Source organism: Calidris pugnax, unplaced genomic scaffold (assembly GCF_001431845.1).
Source record: "Calidris pugnax isolate Ruff unplaced genomic scaffold, ASM143184v1 scaffold103, whole genome shotgun sequence".
Classification (NCBI taxonomy): Eukaryota; Metazoa; Chordata; class Aves; order Charadriiformes; family Scolopacidae; genus Calidris; species Calidris pugnax.
This window is the reverse complement of record NW_015090990.1, coordinates 4,698,630-4,716,810: the sequence shown is the minus strand read 5'-3', so window position 1 is coordinate 4,716,810 and position 18,181 is coordinate 4,698,630. Positions and strand designations below refer to the sequence as shown.

The following is an 18,181-nucleotide window of genomic DNA, read 5'->3' as shown; positions in this document are numbered from 1 at the left end:
CCATCCTGCTCCCAGTTTTAAGCTTTTGTGGAAATGGGGTTCTGAACTCCCAGGCTGGGCTGACGGTGTGGCATGGGCTGGAGCTGTAACGCATCTTCTGTGACCCGTGCATCGTGTTCAGCCTGCCAAAAACCAGAGTGCTCCTTCCAGGCTCCTTTCTTAATTCTGACCTCCTGCTTTTATAGCAGTAGGTGGGGGAGTGCAGGAGCCAGGATTCAGAATTCCTTTTGTTCTGGGGGAGTTGTCGGCTCTGATGGTTTGGCTGCTCTCCAGTCTTCTTGCCACATCCAGCATCATCTAGGGGATAAAATGTATTGAGAAGTGTGTCCTATAACCTTTCAGTTGTGTTGGAGGAAAGGTACAGAGGACAAAAGTAATTTTTAGCATTTCAGATTACAGCAAACCATTCCATGTTCTCCTTGGTATTTACTTATTTATTCTACCCCCTCACCAAAATATCTGTTGGAGAGAACTAGGGACTAGATGCATATAACTGACCAGATTAAAATTTTCATATGGTTCTGCCAAACCAGTCACTACTGTCTGGATGATGCTTTCCAAGCTGCCTCTCAGTCCTTTTGTACATGGTAGAGAGTAGGCACCTAATGAACTACACAGAAGATCTGGGGGAAGTGAAGCAGAGATGCAAAAGTTCAGACTTGGAGGGAGAAATGAGTTTCAGAGTTTTTGATGAGAACACAGAGTACACTTTCCACTCCCGCATTTTCCACACACTGATTATGCTTTAGTCACTAATTCACTTTTGAAGTCAAAAATGAAAGTTTAAAGAAATGCAAAGAGGGAGGCAACAGCAGGGATGAAATCATCCGCAGTATGAAGATGAGAGATCAACCCACCTGCTGTCAAATTTGATATGGAAAGGAAGGCCTTAACGCTGACACATTTTGCTTCTCTGCAGCAAAGGCTTCACAATTAGACAATGTGATGATCAAGCTGCAGACTTTGTAAACAGTTGTGCAAAATGAGAGGGCAAAATGCGAGTCTGTGCCATTAAACTAGGTTGTTGGTTTTTTGTTTCTTTTAAAGAGACAACCCACATCTTGGGAGCTGTTGGAAGAAAAAGATAATCTCGCTGTATGATTCTTGGATTTGAGAAGGGAGTAAAAAGTAGGGAGGATTGAAGAGGGGGTAGGAAAGGTATATTTTTTTCCCTTCTTATCTACTTAGGGAAGATAAAATGACACTTGACTGATAAGGGATATTTTTATATATATGTGAGACATATGTATACATATATGTATATACAATTAATGTAAGTGTATATACAAACCTAAGTAAATTATATATGTGTGTAGAATATAGACATATAGTTTTGTCTTTGTATATAACTATACATATATACGTATATTCTCTTTTTCAAAAATAGAGATGAAATTATACTTAATCTAAGAATGCTCAGAACAGCCTGTGTTACTGCGTAAGGCTTCCAGGTCATGAGCTAAGTTAGAGCTTGCCAGTTGAGTTGAAGGAAAGTCACACTTCAAAAAAGCAAGACTGAGATAAGGGAGAAACTAGCAAAATATTTGCCAGGATATTTTTTGCAAAAATATTGCTAGGGAAGAAGGAAAGGTTATGTGGAGCACATGGGTTAGGAAGACTCAAGTTCTGTCATTGCTTACTGAGTGACCGGCATTGAGTCACTTTGTCTTTCTGTTTCATTTTCCATTTCAAAAATGGGTATTACATCTCAGAGTAATTGCATAGTGTCAGTTGGCTAATTAATGTTTAGGCGTTTTGGACACTTATCGCAGATATAACTCTTATTTCATCCGGCTCAATTTCATTCCTTTATTTTTCTCTCTACTGTGTGGAGCACATCCAAATGACAGTCAGTAGAAGGAATCCATTTATTTGTCACTCACAATTGATAAATGGATAGTTCCTTCATGAAATTATCATTCCAGTTTGGGTTCTCTGGCATTCTATAATCACCTACTTACTACCAAAATTTCTTCCTGCAAAGCGGCTTATTTTCTTTGAACAAAGGGGGGACATTTTTCACTCTCAAGCTAAAAAAAAAAATTAAGAGTTCAAAAATACATGTTTTGAAATGAGAAGTTTGCGGAAAACCTGTATTTGGAATGTTTACGTTGCTGTACATTACAGCTGCTTGTTGGCATTGGACACAATAAAAAACCGACTTTAAAAGTAGGTGCCCATATTGTTTCCTAAAATGGTAGATAACTAGGAACACCAGTCAGACTTCAAATTCAAGGGGGATAGGAGGGGACGTTGTTCATTACCAGAGCTGATACTCAGGAAATTGTACTGCTTAGGGAGCAAGAAAATGTTTGAAGTGTGTTTACTTTTAGAGTAATGGCTACTGGTTCTACCTACTAAGTTAATAGGCAAAAATTTTAGCACTACATTCAGTGATGCATTGCTTTAAGTATTGAAACTCCTGTTTAGAGATAACAAACTCTAAATTTATCATTTTGGTTTTGGAGTTTTCTCGTTTGCTTTAACAGACATCTTTCTGGTGTTCAAGTTTCAGCCATCTGTCCCTCACTTTGCACCCGACAATGCTACCTACTACAAAGTCTACAGCAATGGAGAAGGTTACAAGCACATCCATCGCATAAGGCAATCAGAAGTAAGAAATGAGGTGTTGGGCTGCTGAATTATATTTCTCCTGGTCATTGAGGATCTTCACGATCTAATTTTTGTCTTGCCTTTTCCTACTTCTTTAGGGTCCAGTACCTATTACTGCAGGAAAATGGGAAGTAATTAGCATAGAAGCTGTAACTGATAAGTTTTTGTAAGTATTGTAATTAAGCTATTGATTCCTATCAGGAGGGCTTGGAACAAGGGTCTAAGCAAGCAGGGAGGCAGAACAGGGAGGTGGTGTCATTTAGCTTGTAAAAATCTGATCTTAATGTGTAAGATAAACCTTTAAATATTGTAATCTGCTACAAATATTTTATCAAAACCCGTATGTTTTGCTTTTATAGGTACTACATCAGTAATGAAAACGATGGAGCGCCAGGAGGAAGAAATCTTTATAAGTAAGAATTTTTTTCTGCAGTATGAGTAAAATATTTGTTAATGAAAAAGAAACTTTAAGAAAAAACATTGCAAAATAAAAGATTGGGATATTCACAGTCTAATGTGGGATCCTGTATAGGATATTTAATGAAAATCAGTGTAGGAGTATAAACTGTAAAAATATTTTTCTGTAAATTTAGTTAATAAAGGGAAATTCTGAAAAAAAAAAACCAATCCCCAAGCAACAAACCCCTAAAAAAAAAGTCTAATGTTTTTTTACTATGATTATAGTTCCAGTATTAATTTAACTCAGAAGTTTAAAGTCAGTTTTCTGTAATTTTTAAATCAGTAATGACATTAATTCTGAATTTTAACATATTTCATTTGGTCATCTTATTTAAAACGCATACATTTGTTTAGCATAGCTTGAAAAAAAAAAAAGAAAAGGTCTTTCATCTCTGAAATGACGCTCATCTACTTTGCAGAGTGCTCTTGGAAAGCAGTCCAAATTCTACTAAATGTGTTAGCTGTGATCTGAATAAAGAAAGATGCCGGTATTATTCTGTGTCCTTCAGCAAAGACGCACAGTATTATCAGCTAGATTGTGGTGGTGAGTATATGCAGAATTAATTGACATAAACATGACTCACTGATTAGTTGGGTGGGAAAGTTCACTTCGTCAAGATCTTGATATGTACTCTGTAACAATGATATGTGTTGATATCATCGGATAAATGCATTGGCAGTGGAAAAACATACTCCCTCGTAGGCACAAAAGCACCTCGACAAAAATTACAAGGATAAAATTTGATAGTTCTGTCTGTTGGTGGACCTGAAAGGGGTGCAAACCACTCCCGTCTGCTCTGCATCTCTTCAAGAGCTGCATGGGGAGCTCTGTCTGTAGAAGGAGTTTGGAGGCTCTAGGTGCAAGGTGAGCAACAGGCTAGATAAAGAGAAGTGCTCTATGTGTGGGAAGAAAACTAAGATAGTGCTATTCAAAAAAAATCCAATTAACATAATCCTAAATTAAGCAATGGGACTGTAGTCTGTCTTTGACCTCTAGTGCTTGTGCTAGATAGTACAAGAGAGAAACTAATCAAAAGGTAAGAAAAATAAAGTCTTCCCTAAAATTTCCCTTAAATTGAAATGTATATTGTTTCTTAAGATGCCAAGATCTTCCTTGATCTCTGGGCAAGGAGGACAGACAGCAGAGAGGGAATTGTTGTGCCAGGTTGTAAAAATGGTTGTTTGCAGAAGACTCCTGTGGTCTCCATGACAAGGCTTGATAATTTCCAGATCATGGTCCACAATGGATGGGTTGGACCTTTTGCAAAAAGTGTGAGTTTAATTCTTCAGTACCTCACAACCATGCAGTTCACCTGCAAGACTGTCTGAATATTTTACAAGATCCTGTTACTTGAGTTTGGGCCCTACTAACTTAAAATCCAGCTTGGGCAGGCTGGAGGGAAGAGTTCTGAGCTTTTATGATTCATCCACTTCCAATTACGTTACGAGGGTTGTGTTGTGAGACAGCATGCAAATGTGAAGGTTTCATGCTCTGTTAACAGGTCCTGGCCTGCCCATGTCTACTCTGCACAGAAGCAGTGATGATCAAGGTATGGGATTGTCTTAACAAATAATTTGTGTTGAGACAGAAAATTGCACTGTAAATTTATTTTAATTTTGTTCGCACTGCTCAGTGTAATAATTAAAATGTCAGTTACAAAGGGTAGATTTAATGTCAGATAATTGCTGTAGTATAGTTAGGCATAAGAATAAATTTTATAGCGTGGCATACATTTATTCATGGTTTATTTAGTATTATTTTACATTGTGCTAGAAAACAGTGACTAATGTATGACTTATTTACTTGATAATTGTTTAGTCTTTCTGAAATCGCATTTAGATGAAAAATGGGGAAACTAGCTTTCTGGTTGCTAAATTACTGAATGAAAACTGTATCATAAACATTGAATCTGAGAGGAAAAACAAAAACTGCAGTAAACGAAGACTGCAATGTAGGTTGCTATCATCTCTGATTTCTTTTTTTTTTTATAAAAGCAGTGCATAATTAAAGAGCAGTGCATTTGAAAATAGTGTATTTCATCTTTGACTCTTACTAACTCTGTCATGTAGTCCTCAGATACTTGGAAAATAACACTGAACTGGAAAATTCATTGAAAGATATTCAGATGCCTTCAAAAATAGTAGAATCCATTTGTGTAGGTGGATACAGTAAGTTCAAAAACATGTTTTACCTTTCTCTATCCCTTTCACTAAGTGCTTCAAGGTCTTCTGCTGTAAAGCATGGCAGAAAAGATGGGTGTAGTGGGGATTATTGCAGTTATTCAGCAGTTAAAGGCAAGACAAGATTATATTTTTCTACATCTCCAAACATTCTGTTTTTTTTCTGAAATGCCAAAATATTCATATCTGAAATATGCTTTTTCCGTAGTGTGGTATCTTAGTGTTTTCATGATACCAGTTAAGCCACAGTTAAGTGGCTTAACTGCTTTTTTCTTTGATTATTACCTGAAAAACAGAAGTCCCTAACACTACATTAAATAAATAAGAGGAATGGGGGGTGGGGTACAAAGCTCGTAAGAATTGTTGAATGTAAGTTAAATTGTAAATTCAAGTTTGTCTTAATTTACAGGTACAAGTCACTTTGGTTTGTGTTAGAAGGTTGGGATAGTGGAAGAGAAGTTCAGATATTATCAAAAACTGAACACAGAATCTAAATGAAAAAGCTTGCAAAAACATTTCAACAAGATCACTTTTGGATTGAATAGTCACCTTTCTAAAAGCACATTTATGCTCCAAGACTACATAAACCTCTAAATACAGACTAGAGCAAAATGCTAGAAAAATGACTGTTAATGCTTTGCTAGTGGTGCTCCTCTGAATTTGCACGTCTGCATGCAGAAGCTTTCTTGATGTGCTTCTTGGCTGAGGAACATCAGATAGACTGGCAGTGGCAGGCCTGGTACCCATCTGAACTCTTCTTGCTCCAGCCTTTGCTACTAGCTTTTCTCTTCATGACGAACTTCCTCTTGATAAAATGAATGAATATTCTTAATGGAATTACATTTTACAAACTGTATTGAGTTCTGTCAGTCATTGTTAACTGTTCTTTTTGATGCCTCCTTCCTTCCACTGTTACCTTATTTATATAATAACTCTCTTTATCTTTGTGTTTTCTGTCTTTTATTTCTGTCACATTTTTACTAGGGCTAAAGATGAAATCTTCCAGGCAAGATGGAGGTTTAAAGATGTTCTTCGTGCTATCAGTTGTATATTCATCTTTTTATTCCTCTTTGTTCTTACTCCTTCATCTCTTCAGGGTAAAAGCTTGTGGGTAAGGGGAATCTATTTTTAATGTCACAAATAGGAGAAATAAATCCATTTACGTAGTCCTACTTCATGTTCCAAGTCTGCTAACAAAGTTTGTGTATATTATCAAACAAGAAATCTGCTCCCATGACTACAGAGTACACCAAAAAAATGAAAATTCTTATTTTCTTGTATTCAATTTAGATTGTTTATCTTTCAGTGGCTTAATGTTTTGCATATTCATATCTGGAGAAATTTCTGTAAGACTTGCACTCTGGCTATTACTGCAGCGCAGCCCATCAGCACTGCTCTCTGATTCCTCTGCAGCATCAGTTCTTTTAAAATTCAGGAGTGAGCAATCGAGCCAATCAGTTTGCAAAACTTAACATGGTGTGCATTTAAAATGTTCAGCTCTCAGTCAGCATGGGTGGAAAGAGTAACATAGGTGGAACTGGAATGAATTTTGCTTGAGAAATAATGGATATTTGGACATGTTTCTGGGATGCTTTACAAACTGTCGTGCAAAGCCTAGCTGGCAGGTTCAAAATATTTAAAATTTTTTTTAGTGGTGGGAGAGAAATTTGAGTAGAGAAAAATTTTTGATCTACTGTGAGATTTACCAAGTTTTACATGTAAGCTTATAATGGAGAACAATGTTACGGGACAGCATGTTGAGTCCTCAAATTTTACTATTATTGTAGACATTCCATTTCCAGAATTTCTGCTAACTTAGCTGTAAAGCATTTAAAAAAATATATATATTAGCTAGGAACTTGTACCTTTATATATTAGGACAGTTCAAATGAAACTACCTTTTAATTTTTAGGGGGTGAGTCAAATATGCTCTTTTGTGAATTGCAATGCATGTCAAAATATTTCACTGACCTAAGTCAAACTCTCTTCACTTTTAGACCTGTGGTATCAAATGATATTGCCTCCCCATTTCGATTCATCAAAGAAGTACCCTCTGCTCCTTGACGTGTAAGTCTTCAAGTTACATGGCAATGTTGTGCTAATAGTCACTTTCATCTACTTCAAATGCACTTAATAAGATTGGGAAACACAAACCTGGCATGTTTTCTAATTACTTCTTGAAGTAGTTTTAAGAGGGAATGAAAAAAAATGAGGTGTATCCAAATTGGTGATAGATTCCTGTAGCATGAGATGATGTAATGCTTAACAAGCACATGTTTTGCTGGTGGCAGTGAAGTAGAAACATTCTGTATCTGACTTAGAGCCAGGATGAAGCGTTAGCTTACCTACTTCTCTGATCTTAGAGTTCATTGGGGGTAACATTGAATGAAATTACACTCCAGAACAAAACCTGGAATAAACTGTATATCCTAAAGCTGAAGTAGTGAGTGTGATGTTGTGTTTTCTCGGTGGTATTTGAGTGTCAGCTGGTGTTGGCCGACTGTATCCTGTGGTCAGGATTGCATTCTCTGCTTTTCCATAAATTAAAGGCCATGAGCACATAGTATTTGGTCTGTTCATCCTCAGGTGCTTCTGTTTATACTGGTCTGTTTTCTTCTCACTAGAAATTACTGAAATATAGCTATTCATTAAAAGAGTAATGTTAAACTTTTCCTGTTTTTATGAAAAGCTGACTTTAGAAGGACACTAGCTGTTAATTGTTAGATACAGTGCTGCCAAATTTCATTATATAAAGATGTAATACTTTTTGACATGCCTGTTGAATGTTTTAATGAGCAGTCAGTTCTCTTTGCTTCTTAAGACTCACTTTGGTTTTGATTCTATTTTTATTGACTTTACCTGACCCTTTGTCGGGATTACCTCTGTTTAATTGTGATCTCGATACCAGAAATTCCACCAGAAGTGTATAGAAACAAAGCTTGATGGAGAGAATTACTAGTAGGTTTTTCTTTGCTTTTAAAACTGGTAAAAATGGATTATAGAGCCATGGTTTGAATTCCTGATAAGCTGCTTAAAGTCAAAATAATGAAAGTTTCTTATTAGAGCAGAAAGCAATAGAACAAATAAAATCCAACCTGCTTTCTTAACAGTTGATGTTTTTAAAAAAAGATATTGCTTTTAGTGTCAAGGTAAAGCAGCAGTTGGAGTCAGTCAGTGACGCTTTTCTTGTTTGCTCAATTTAACTTAAAAGTTTACCCTTCTTCAGGGGCTGAAAATTGTCAGCAATAATTGCATTTCAAATGCTTGATGCGAGAATACAAGCATCAAGCAAATGCCTGAATTCGGTGGCACTTTTCACCCAGGTATGCGGGACCCTGCAGTCAGAAAGTAGATTATTCCTTCCGCCTCAGCTGGGCTACTTACCTTGCAAGCACCGAGCAGATCATCGTGGCCAGCTTCGACGGCAGGGGGAGCGGATACCAAGGGGACGAAATTATGCACGCGATAAACCGAAGGCTGGGAACGTATGAAGTGGAGGATCAGATAGAAGCAGCCAGGTGAGCTACAGGGAAACAGTTGACATCTGCTCCTTCTTTTCTGTGTTTATTGTATAGGGGGGAAAAAGCTGAAAGGTTTGAATGGTCATCTTGCAATTACTGGCAAAAACACGACTAAATTCTACATTAATTTTGTATGCTGAAATGTGTCATTTGTGGGCCAATCATCATTTCATGCTTAAAAAATGGGAAGAGTTAATGCTGTAATATGAATTTACCATATCTCTGGGTTTGGAGAGGTGATAGCTGTCACATTAGTAGAAGAGCATGTTGCCAAGGAATTTGGAGCTGGAAGTTCTACTCCAAGCTTTCTGCAAGTTTCTGTTGTGACAGAGTTACTTGTATGAACTACTCAGCCTTTACATCATAGTTCCTCTTCATCACCTGGTTTATGACTGTAGAACCTCAATAAACCAAATGACACCAGAATCACAAAGAGGTGATCTTATGAAGTTTGCTTTTTTTTTCCGATTTTAAAATGTTAAGGAGTTTAAGCAAATAGCATTTCAGAATATATATTTTTTTTTATACTCTGACAGGTGTCAGCCTGTCCTTTACTGCTGTAATTTGAGTCTTGCTCCTGTTTAAAAAAAAAAAAAAAAAAAAAAAAAATCACATATCCCATATGTGCTTTATGATGCTGAGACTTGATAACTGAGATATGATTTTATAATGAAAAATCCCCCAGGGAGGCGTGCAGATGTACTGTAGAAAGATATTGACACTTTGTGCTTTATTTGTAGGAAGGGTATGAACACTTTCTCCCCTTCTTTTTAACAGAACAGAATATTACATTAAAAAATAGACTTTTGTCACCTGTAAAACTCCTGAAGATATGTCCAAGTGGTGGCTGAAGGATGTACAAGTTTTAAAATCATATTCTGCAATGCATCAGGCTAGAAAAAAAAAAAAAAAAAAAAAAGCAAGGCAGGTGATGAAATCTAACCTAATAAAATACAAACATCAGTGAGTGTGGTTTGAGGGCTTTTATAGAACATCCAGGTTTTGATTTTTCACATGCAGAGATGTTTTTCTTAATTTCTTAAAGACACATGTGCCTGAAGTGTTGTATGTTTTCATATATATTCCCTTTGATAAAGTGGGAAATGCATATTTGTACAAGAGGCAGAATTAGTGGAAAATAGGCACGTCTGTATCGTAGCAGATACCTGTAATCCATTAAGCATTTAACTCTTCTGTTTGCTTTTAGAAAATTTTCTGAAATGGGCTTTGTTGATAAGGACAGAATAGCAATTTGGGGTTGGGTAAGTACTCAAATAAGTTTGGCTGGTTTATTATTTAATTGTAACAACTATTTGTTGTGCGGCTGCGTGTGTGAGGTGCTGGAGTACTTAGAGTGAGGCACCAGTGGGGTCATGACACAGTCCAAAAACTGATGAAGTACATCTTAGAAGTGCTTGTATATATCAACCCTTTGCAAGCATTCAGGAGCCTTTGAAAGAGAAATCAGGACTACTAGGGGGATTAAAAACAGTTTAAAGGGATACTGCCATGTTCCTGTGTGCAAGATAAACCAATACTCAAAAAAAATAATCCAAGTATATAATCACTTTACATATATATATAATCTCATTATATATAAAATAATATAATCTCTTTATATTAGTTTGATGATGCTAATTTTTTAAAAAAGATGTAATATTACATGGGAACGAGCTGCATGGCATGATTGTTGTGTTTTTACTAGCAGCTTGAGAATATCTAAAACTGCTATATTGTTGTGCTTGGCCGTGTTTTATTTCAGCAGTACGTCCAACCAGAGGCCAGATTTCTCTGACTCGATGTGTATTTAAAACCTGTCACAGCGGAGGGGAGTGTTTAATGGCATTTATGGACCCCCTCAGCTGCAAGGCTAGGTGTGTAGGTGGTGTTAGTGGTGTCTATTTAATTCAAACTCTGACACTTCTCTGGCCCAGGCCACTGTTTCACTGCTGTGTCTGATGTCACGGGGAGCATTCTCGCATGCTCTGTTTAAGCATACTGTATTTAAGTATATGCAGGATTGCATGCAGGATCTTTGAATTAAATCATGAGCTGAGATTTGGTCACTGCTGGTGACAGGCACCAGTGAATAAATTGCTTGATGGCAAGACGATGATGGTGCCTTTAGTAGCTTTTCTTGTGGGGGTAAACATCTGTGTGTTGTATGAAGTCAAGTGTAATAATAGTAACTTCAGTGGGAAGGAAGTGCATTCTGCAGAAATGGAGGACTTGATGCATTCCCACATTACTCCTTCATGAGCCGTGGGATGGACAGATGCAGAGCAGTCCTCTTTGGAGCCAGGTTGGGGTTATGCATCCTGGATACCGAACCTGTGAGCAAACAGATTGTCTTTGTCTTAAGTCTTCAGATTGGCAGCCACTCATTGGCAGCTTGTCACCTATGTACCTTCGTTTTGTTTGCCATAGGTTCACCTGTAGTATCTTTATGGTGGCCAGGTTAAAGAACATATTTACTTAATTACTTAGTACACACATTACTTTGCTGATCTCATTGGGAGTATTGAAGTTGGAGCAAACATTTAAGGGCTCTGAACTCAGATGCAGTTCCATTTGCCTGTAATCTGGTTTGAAGTCAGGAATGAGATCCAAAAATTGCTCTTCTTTTTGACTGTGGGTGGGCACATTTTCCTAAATAACCCCTTCAAACCATAGTGAGGGCAGTCATTTGGGCGGTTGGTGACATTGTTTAGGTATCTTGCTGCCTGGATGCTCAAGCGTGTCAGATATTTACTCATCTGTGTATCAGGCTAGACGGCGAGTGAGGTTTCTGTGCATAGCGGGGAGTGTGTTGCTGCACAGTTCCTCCCACAGACTCAGCAGAAGATCCTTCACTCCCCAGTCACAGTCTTGCTCTTGACGCTTGGGAGGAGAGTTAGCAAGTGAGCTGCCGTAGGCCTGCTCTGAGGGAGTTGTAAATTTTCGGGTGCCCTGGTGCAGCTACTCATCAGGCACGTTGGGGGCCCCCAGCTCTGCTTCCACCCACGCCGCCAGCACGGAGCGGGACACAGCGGTTCAGCAGTGTCTTGTTTCCTGTCTTTCGCTGCTGCCTACGGTGCTACCACACACTGTCATCCTCAGCTGAGTCACAGTTCAGCGGCGTTTGCCCCCTTTTCCCCGGCGAGTTCTCATTCATGGGCGCCGCAGCTGCCATGCGCTGTTTGATGCCTCTTTCCCCCACTGAGCAGGCTGGGTGAGAGCTGACCCAAATTCAGAATGGAGTTCATTAATATGAAAACGCTGAGCCTATAAATGTCTGATGAACCGTTTAGCAGATGGGCCCCATCCTTTTCTTTCCGACTAAAATAACAGCAATGTTTTCTTCTCAGTCTTATGGGGGATATGTGACCTCCATGGTGCTTGGCTCTGGAAGCGGCGTGTTCAAGTGTGGAATAGCGGTTGCCCCCGTGTCACGTTGGCAATATTATGGTATGTGATGGTTTCCTCGTTACAAGGATTCCCATATGTCTTGCAGTGCACACGCTGCAAAGTGTTGATTCATAGTGCGGAACTTTGATTATCTACTAGATACCATGTAAATGCCACTTGGTCTGTTTTTATGAACTCTTGGGTACTGAATTTCAGAATTAAACCAATGCCCTAAGTCTTATTTCCCATTTTAAAAAGTCAGATCCACAATTCCAGGTAATCTCTTTAACCTTTAATGAAGGCTAAAATATTGAAATATTTGTGGAATTGCTGTAAGGGGCCTGTGTTTGGTTTCCAAAGCTGCCATGTGTTCCCAGACCAGTATTGTGTGTCAGAAATCCAGTGCTATTAGACTTTGCTTCTTAAAAATGCTACTTCACTTACAAGAACGAACTGCGAGGCTTAACATCAAACTTGTGTTCTAATTTACTGTTGCAAAGTAACAAAACAGGATTTGAATTTTCTTTGGGTTTTTTTTTTTCCTTTTAGAGTGTAAAATTTGGATTTTATAAATCTAATTAATCTTAGGAATATCTTGATGTGAGGAAAACCTGAACAAGTAGATAAGTCTGTAGGTGCTTCAAGCTTATAGTGTATAAGGGTGTAGTTGCATGAGGCTATAAACAGTTATAAGGGCCCTCCTCCCAGATTAAAAAAAATTATATACAGTTAAAAATATAATACCTGCTGGTACAATGTGACCACATGTTGACATTTTTCTGGTTTCGTTTGTCCAAAAACATTCAAGGGAAAGCTTTTCCTGGCAAACCTCTGCTAAATAAGGCATAATTTATCATTCTGCAACTAGCACAGAGGTATTATGTGCTCTGGCTAATTCAACCCATCAAACTCCCAAGTGCTAGCAGTCTATTGAGGATGTAGGGATGTTCTCATAGTGTTTTGGACATGAATATTACAGTATGGCAGGAAATACTTTTTTTTTTTTTTAAATGAAGATCAGGATCTCTAAAATGCCACTTTTAGTTGATTAAAGGAAAGTGTTGTGGAATCATGCATATTCAACATCAAAAAAAAAAACCAAAACAGTGTGACCATGCTGATGAGAAGTCAGATGGACATTAGGATATGGTAACAGAAGGTTGATATGTATGGCTTAAAATAAAGCAGCAAATCTGCGAAAAAGGTAATATATCATGCTGAAAAATCCGTGGAAAATCAGTAATAGTTAATTTTTACTTTATATAACATAGAGCCAAGCTGAGTCCTAATCCACTCCTACACTTGCATCTTAAAGATTTTTAGCAGTAAACATTTAGATAAAATGTCTAACATTTTTTTCAAATGCTAGTAATTTACTGCAAGATTTTCAGTAATTTTCATAGGATTACTGAAAGAATAACAATAAGATAACATTGACACAAAGTACTTTATTAATATTCAGCATTCAGGTGTCCATGGCAACAAGGAGATTAAATATTCTGAATAATGATGGTTACCTACACGCCTCATTGTGGAAAGCCTGTTTTTATCTTTTTATTCCAATTTCCAGTATGCATTCTAATTATTTGTATCAATGGGTAAAATTTCTGGTAGACAGACAGACTGAAAATTAAGTAGCAGATTATTTTATTTTTTCTTAATTCCAGATTCAATATACACGGAGCGATACATGGGCCTTCCTGTACCAAGTGATAATCTGCACAACTATAATGTAAGAAAGAAATCACTTTATTTTTGAAATGTGTTGTTTCTTTTCTAAACCACTCTTTTTTTTCTTTATGCAGTCTAGTTTGTTTCTTCTTTCCAGCTATAACTGTTGCATTGTGCTTTTAGAGGCTGTAGTCTCGTGCATTTGGATTTGCATGAGGCAGTTACTCCTTGCTGCATAGTGTGGGTTTTCTGTTGGTTGTTCGGTGTGTTTGGCTTTTTTGAGTTTTTTACATTCAGTTCCATTTGGCTACTTTGCAGACTGCAAAACAAGCTGTAAGAACTGTTTTATTTTAATCACCAAGAAACGAATTTGTTTTAAAATTTAATATGCTCGTGGGCAAACTATGCTTTACCTCAAACAACATTTCCACCAAAACAAATGTATGCCAGTTCTTTCTGAAGTATAATTATTTCTTTTAAAAGGGTATTGTGTGAACTTTTTTGTTTTAGGAATCTGCAAGTTTTTTTCAGGGAAAGCAAGATCTCCCAAATATTAGGGAACTTTGTCAGGTAGGCAAGTCTGTCCGTACTGTGATCATATCAAGCAAATTGCAGTCCAACTGAGAGCCAGCAGCGTTGGGGCTGGAAGCTTGGCCCCATCTCCACAGACGTAGGATGGCCAAGGTTTGGTCTGAAATGCCTAATGTTTGTTCAGAAATAAAGAATTTCCAGGTGTTCTCATGGAAGCAAAACACCTGTAGATTTTTTTTGTCTTGATGAATTGTTTGACTTGCTCTTCCCTGTGCAAGCTGCCTGGAGGGCTTTCTGGAGTGTCAGGTATGTCAGGTAGCTGGGAGTGGGGCACAGCAGCCCAAACCTTCTGTAGGGTTTTGTTACATTTCAGATGTAGGTGGAAATACAGCGGCTGTAGAACCGCGAGGGATCTGAGGGGTACTTTGTGCCCTGGTTAGTGGGATGTTTCACAGAGGTGTTCAGACATGGTGATGCTGGAACCAAACATGGGTGGTAGAGGAAAAGTGATGGGGCATTCTCTGTGTTTGGGTTGGTAAATAAGCTAGAAGACAATTTAGCACTGATTGTGTCTTGATGCATTAAAAAAATAAGGGTTATGAGAGGAAAAAAAGCGTGAGGGTTGTTGCATTGATTTAAAAGTACGGTAGAACATATAAATGCATACATACATGGACTGAAACGTCTGGTTTGACGTTATCACTACGTAAACCCAGTAATCTGGTTTTGTCAACTGCTGTACCAGACGAACTGGTCAAAACTGAGGAGCGTGGTAGTGACTGCTGGAAGATTTGGTGCTGCGTCTGCCTCTTCTGCCCAGCGAGGGGGACTGCCCAGCAGCCCGCAGCCGCCTGCCTGCCTTCTCCCAAATGGGTTTCTTTAAGGCAGTGGGAACAGTAGGAGGTCTGCGAGGTAGCAGTGTAAATAGAAGTTACTGTCGTCGTGCAGAACGAACGTTAACGCTCTGGGTGCACAAAGTCATTCACCAGCTTCACGGCACAGATGGCAACAGAGGACTGTTTAATCCTTTCAAGCCAGGAGTCGGATTTTCTTGGCATAGTATCCATTGCTGGCAATGGCCACGTTGAAACTGCCAGTACCAAAGAGCTAAAGGTTTCAAATGTGTTACTCAGAGGACTAATTGGGGAGAATGGTGGCTAGATGGAGGAGGGGTAATTGCACAGATCAGATTGTCACAGTTCACTGCTGCTTCTAGAGATAGGAAAATGCAACTGATGTCCTCATTCATTGTTCAAAGCCCCAAATAACGTATTACTTGGAATTTAATTTTCCATATAAACCTGGAGGGGTGGGGTAGCTCAAAAAGCGAGCTGGTTTGTTTTCACATAGCATCAATGGAAGGGCTGCGGGATTTTGTTGTTGCTGAAGACCCTTCCTGACTTCAGCCCAGCATGTTTCTGGCTTACAGCCCCTTTGTTCGACGTCCCAGTAGCCAGCCTCATGGCCCCTTGTCGCTGCTGAGAGCTGTTTGCTGAACTGAATGTTTTTTAGCAAGTAAATGCAAAACGTGTACTGAAAGCTCTCCTAGCTGAAGCTGTTAAAGCATTTTTGAACTGTTAACTTCGTACTGTGAGGTTTGTGAGCTGCACCATGTAATCTCTATCCTACTCCATCCGCTATAAAGCTGGCTTGAAAAGTGAAAGGTTGCATAAACCCTGTACACCGATTTAAACTCTGCCCTAATTTAAAAGAAATGAGACTGTGTACAGACCTGCTTGGGGAAGGTGCATGCTGCCAGGTGCCTTCCTAGTGCGCAGAGTATTATTAATGCCTGTGAATATATAGTCTCAAGAAACTAGTTGTGGGAACCCTACCTTTGTATTACTGTGACATTAGGATTTGCGTTTATTGAAGGAAGAGAATGTGAGAAGTTAAAGACTCTTTGTCAAGAGTCAAGTCTGAGGGATGATTCACACTCCTCTAAGTAGGCTAATTAGGTGTGATCAGTGCCTTTTAAGGTAGTTGTGAACTATTAAAAATTAGAGCTCTGTTAAAGAAAGGAGCAAGCATGGGTGGAGCTTCCAGCAGAATTGTGTCGGGCTCCTAGGCTGAGTGGCAGGGAAGCTGTTCTGCCCGGGAAGAACTGACCCCCATGTGAAAGACTGGAGACTCAAGCAGGGCAGAGCTGTAGAGGTCAGAGGCAGTAGCCATGTGAAGCATACCAAAGAGACTGTTCAACTTGTGAGAAGATTATTTTGCAGTTCACTCTGAATTTGATATGCTTTTGGCAAGTGTTTGAAACAGTCATAGATTTGGCAATCTTTTTCTAGCAGATTTGAAATGTTCAGTCCTTAAGAACTGCTGCATCATTAGGTTATGCAAAACAGGGTACAATTTTGTAAATATGCCATCTTGTACTGATTTGACATTTGTTCTATTATCTGAGAATATGCTAAAGGGAGAGAGACCTTCAGTTTCAGCCAAACCGTAACTTGTTTGTGGAGTGCTGATAAAATGTTGACTGCTGTGTGAGCTGTAGAAAAGCCAGTTACACTCAGCAGGGCCTAATTCTCAGTACTCGTACATGTTACCTTTTCCGAACCTTTGTCCCGGCAGTATAACTATGACACGGAAGGTGTAAATTAAGTTGTATGTATTTGCTGTCCACTTGAGGTTTGTTCGGCTGAGGTAGCTGTTGTTTTGTGCTGTAGCTGTGCCCAACTTGAGATTGCTCCCTATCTTGCATCCTTCTTTTTTTTTTTGGCAGAAGTTAAATGTCCTTAAAGTACATTTTAGGAAGAGACTCTTCATGTTGAGTACAGGTACAGCAAATGAGACATCACTTGCAAGTGAGAAAAAAACTGAGAAAGTATCTCTTTTGTGTGTTCCTTCTTTCTGAAGTATTTTACAAATAGCTTTATTTTGTTTAATGCTTGAAGGGGAAAAATAGTGACATCCTTTTTCTAAAACAGCTTTTGGAAAGTCAAGTTCTCAAGAACTGTAGCTCAAGTCAGACTTCCACTTGCAGAAGATTTGCTGTCCCTTAAACCAGCACTAACTTGTGGGAAGAAAGCTTATACAGGCAATCTATGTAGAGTTTCTCTCTGCACATGTGGAAAAATGATGCACCCAAAGGATACTGCTTGGTTCTTTTTCTTTTTCTTTGTAACACTGGGCTATTACTCTTTTGGTCGGCTGCTGTAGCAGTGCTCCTCACTGAATCAAAGTCCTGTCTCCAGCTTTTGGCACTCTTAGAACTATCTGTTCTTACTCCACAATACCAACTCGTTTCAATGGCTAGTGATTTCCATATATTAGGTGGGATTTCTGGTGCTCTGCAGTCTTCCCCTATCGGAAGAGGGCAACTGCAGTGTTAGGGATTGGAGGGTGGTTTTTTCCTCTGCTGAACTAGTTTTCTAAATTTGGTTGAATAACAAGGAATTCATTTCACTTATGAGGGTTGTGGTTTGCTATTCTGCCATGACAAAGGGAATTTAATATTTATGCTTGCTTTAAAGACTCATGAGCGTACAAGAGAAACAAGGAAATTAGAATACTCCTGCGTCTTAAAATATATTGTATTTGACTTTTTGGAGGTACTAAATGCAAATCTCTGTGCAAGGATGCACCTTAGTGCAAGGTGGGGAAGCAATAGAAACCAACAAACCACCATATTGTTTTGTTCCTAATTTTTACTGTTGGGTGTTTTTTTTTCCCCCCTTGCTATAGTGGCTTTTATATTGCTGTAACATAGAGAAAACTTCTGCAGGGATTCAGCCATTTTTCAGGAGAGAACCCCATAATGTTGCTCATGGAAGGAAATCTAATTCAACGTATTTTTGCCTCATTATGCTGAT

At 38.6% G+C, this 18,181-nt stretch overlaps 1 protein-coding gene across 1 annotated transcript in view; it reads left to right on the top strand.

Moving 5' to 3' along the window:
• The window catches only part of DPP4 (dipeptidyl-peptidase 4), a 41,341-nt gene that overhangs the window by 19,765 nt on the left and 3,395 nt on the right, over window positions 1-18,181 (top strand). The window contains exons 13-23 of the mRNA XM_014954723.1: window positions 2,510-2,614; window positions 2,712-2,779; window positions 2,973-3,026; window positions 3,492-3,616; window positions 4,575-4,622; window positions 5,143-5,241; window positions 7,251-7,320; window positions 8,577-8,771; window positions 9,982-10,036; window positions 12,122-12,221; window positions 13,829-13,893. Of these exons, the coding sequence (XP_014810209.1) occupies window positions 2,510-2,614; window positions 2,712-2,779; window positions 2,973-3,026; window positions 3,492-3,616; window positions 4,575-4,622; window positions 5,143-5,241; window positions 7,251-7,320; window positions 8,577-8,771; window positions 9,982-10,036; window positions 12,122-12,221; window positions 13,829-13,893 (984 nt within the window). The remainder of the gene's footprint in view (window positions 1-2,509; window positions 2,615-2,711; window positions 2,780-2,972; window positions 3,027-3,491; window positions 3,617-4,574; window positions 4,623-5,142; window positions 5,242-7,250; window positions 7,321-8,576; window positions 8,772-9,981; window positions 10,037-12,121; window positions 12,222-13,828; window positions 13,894-18,181) is intronic.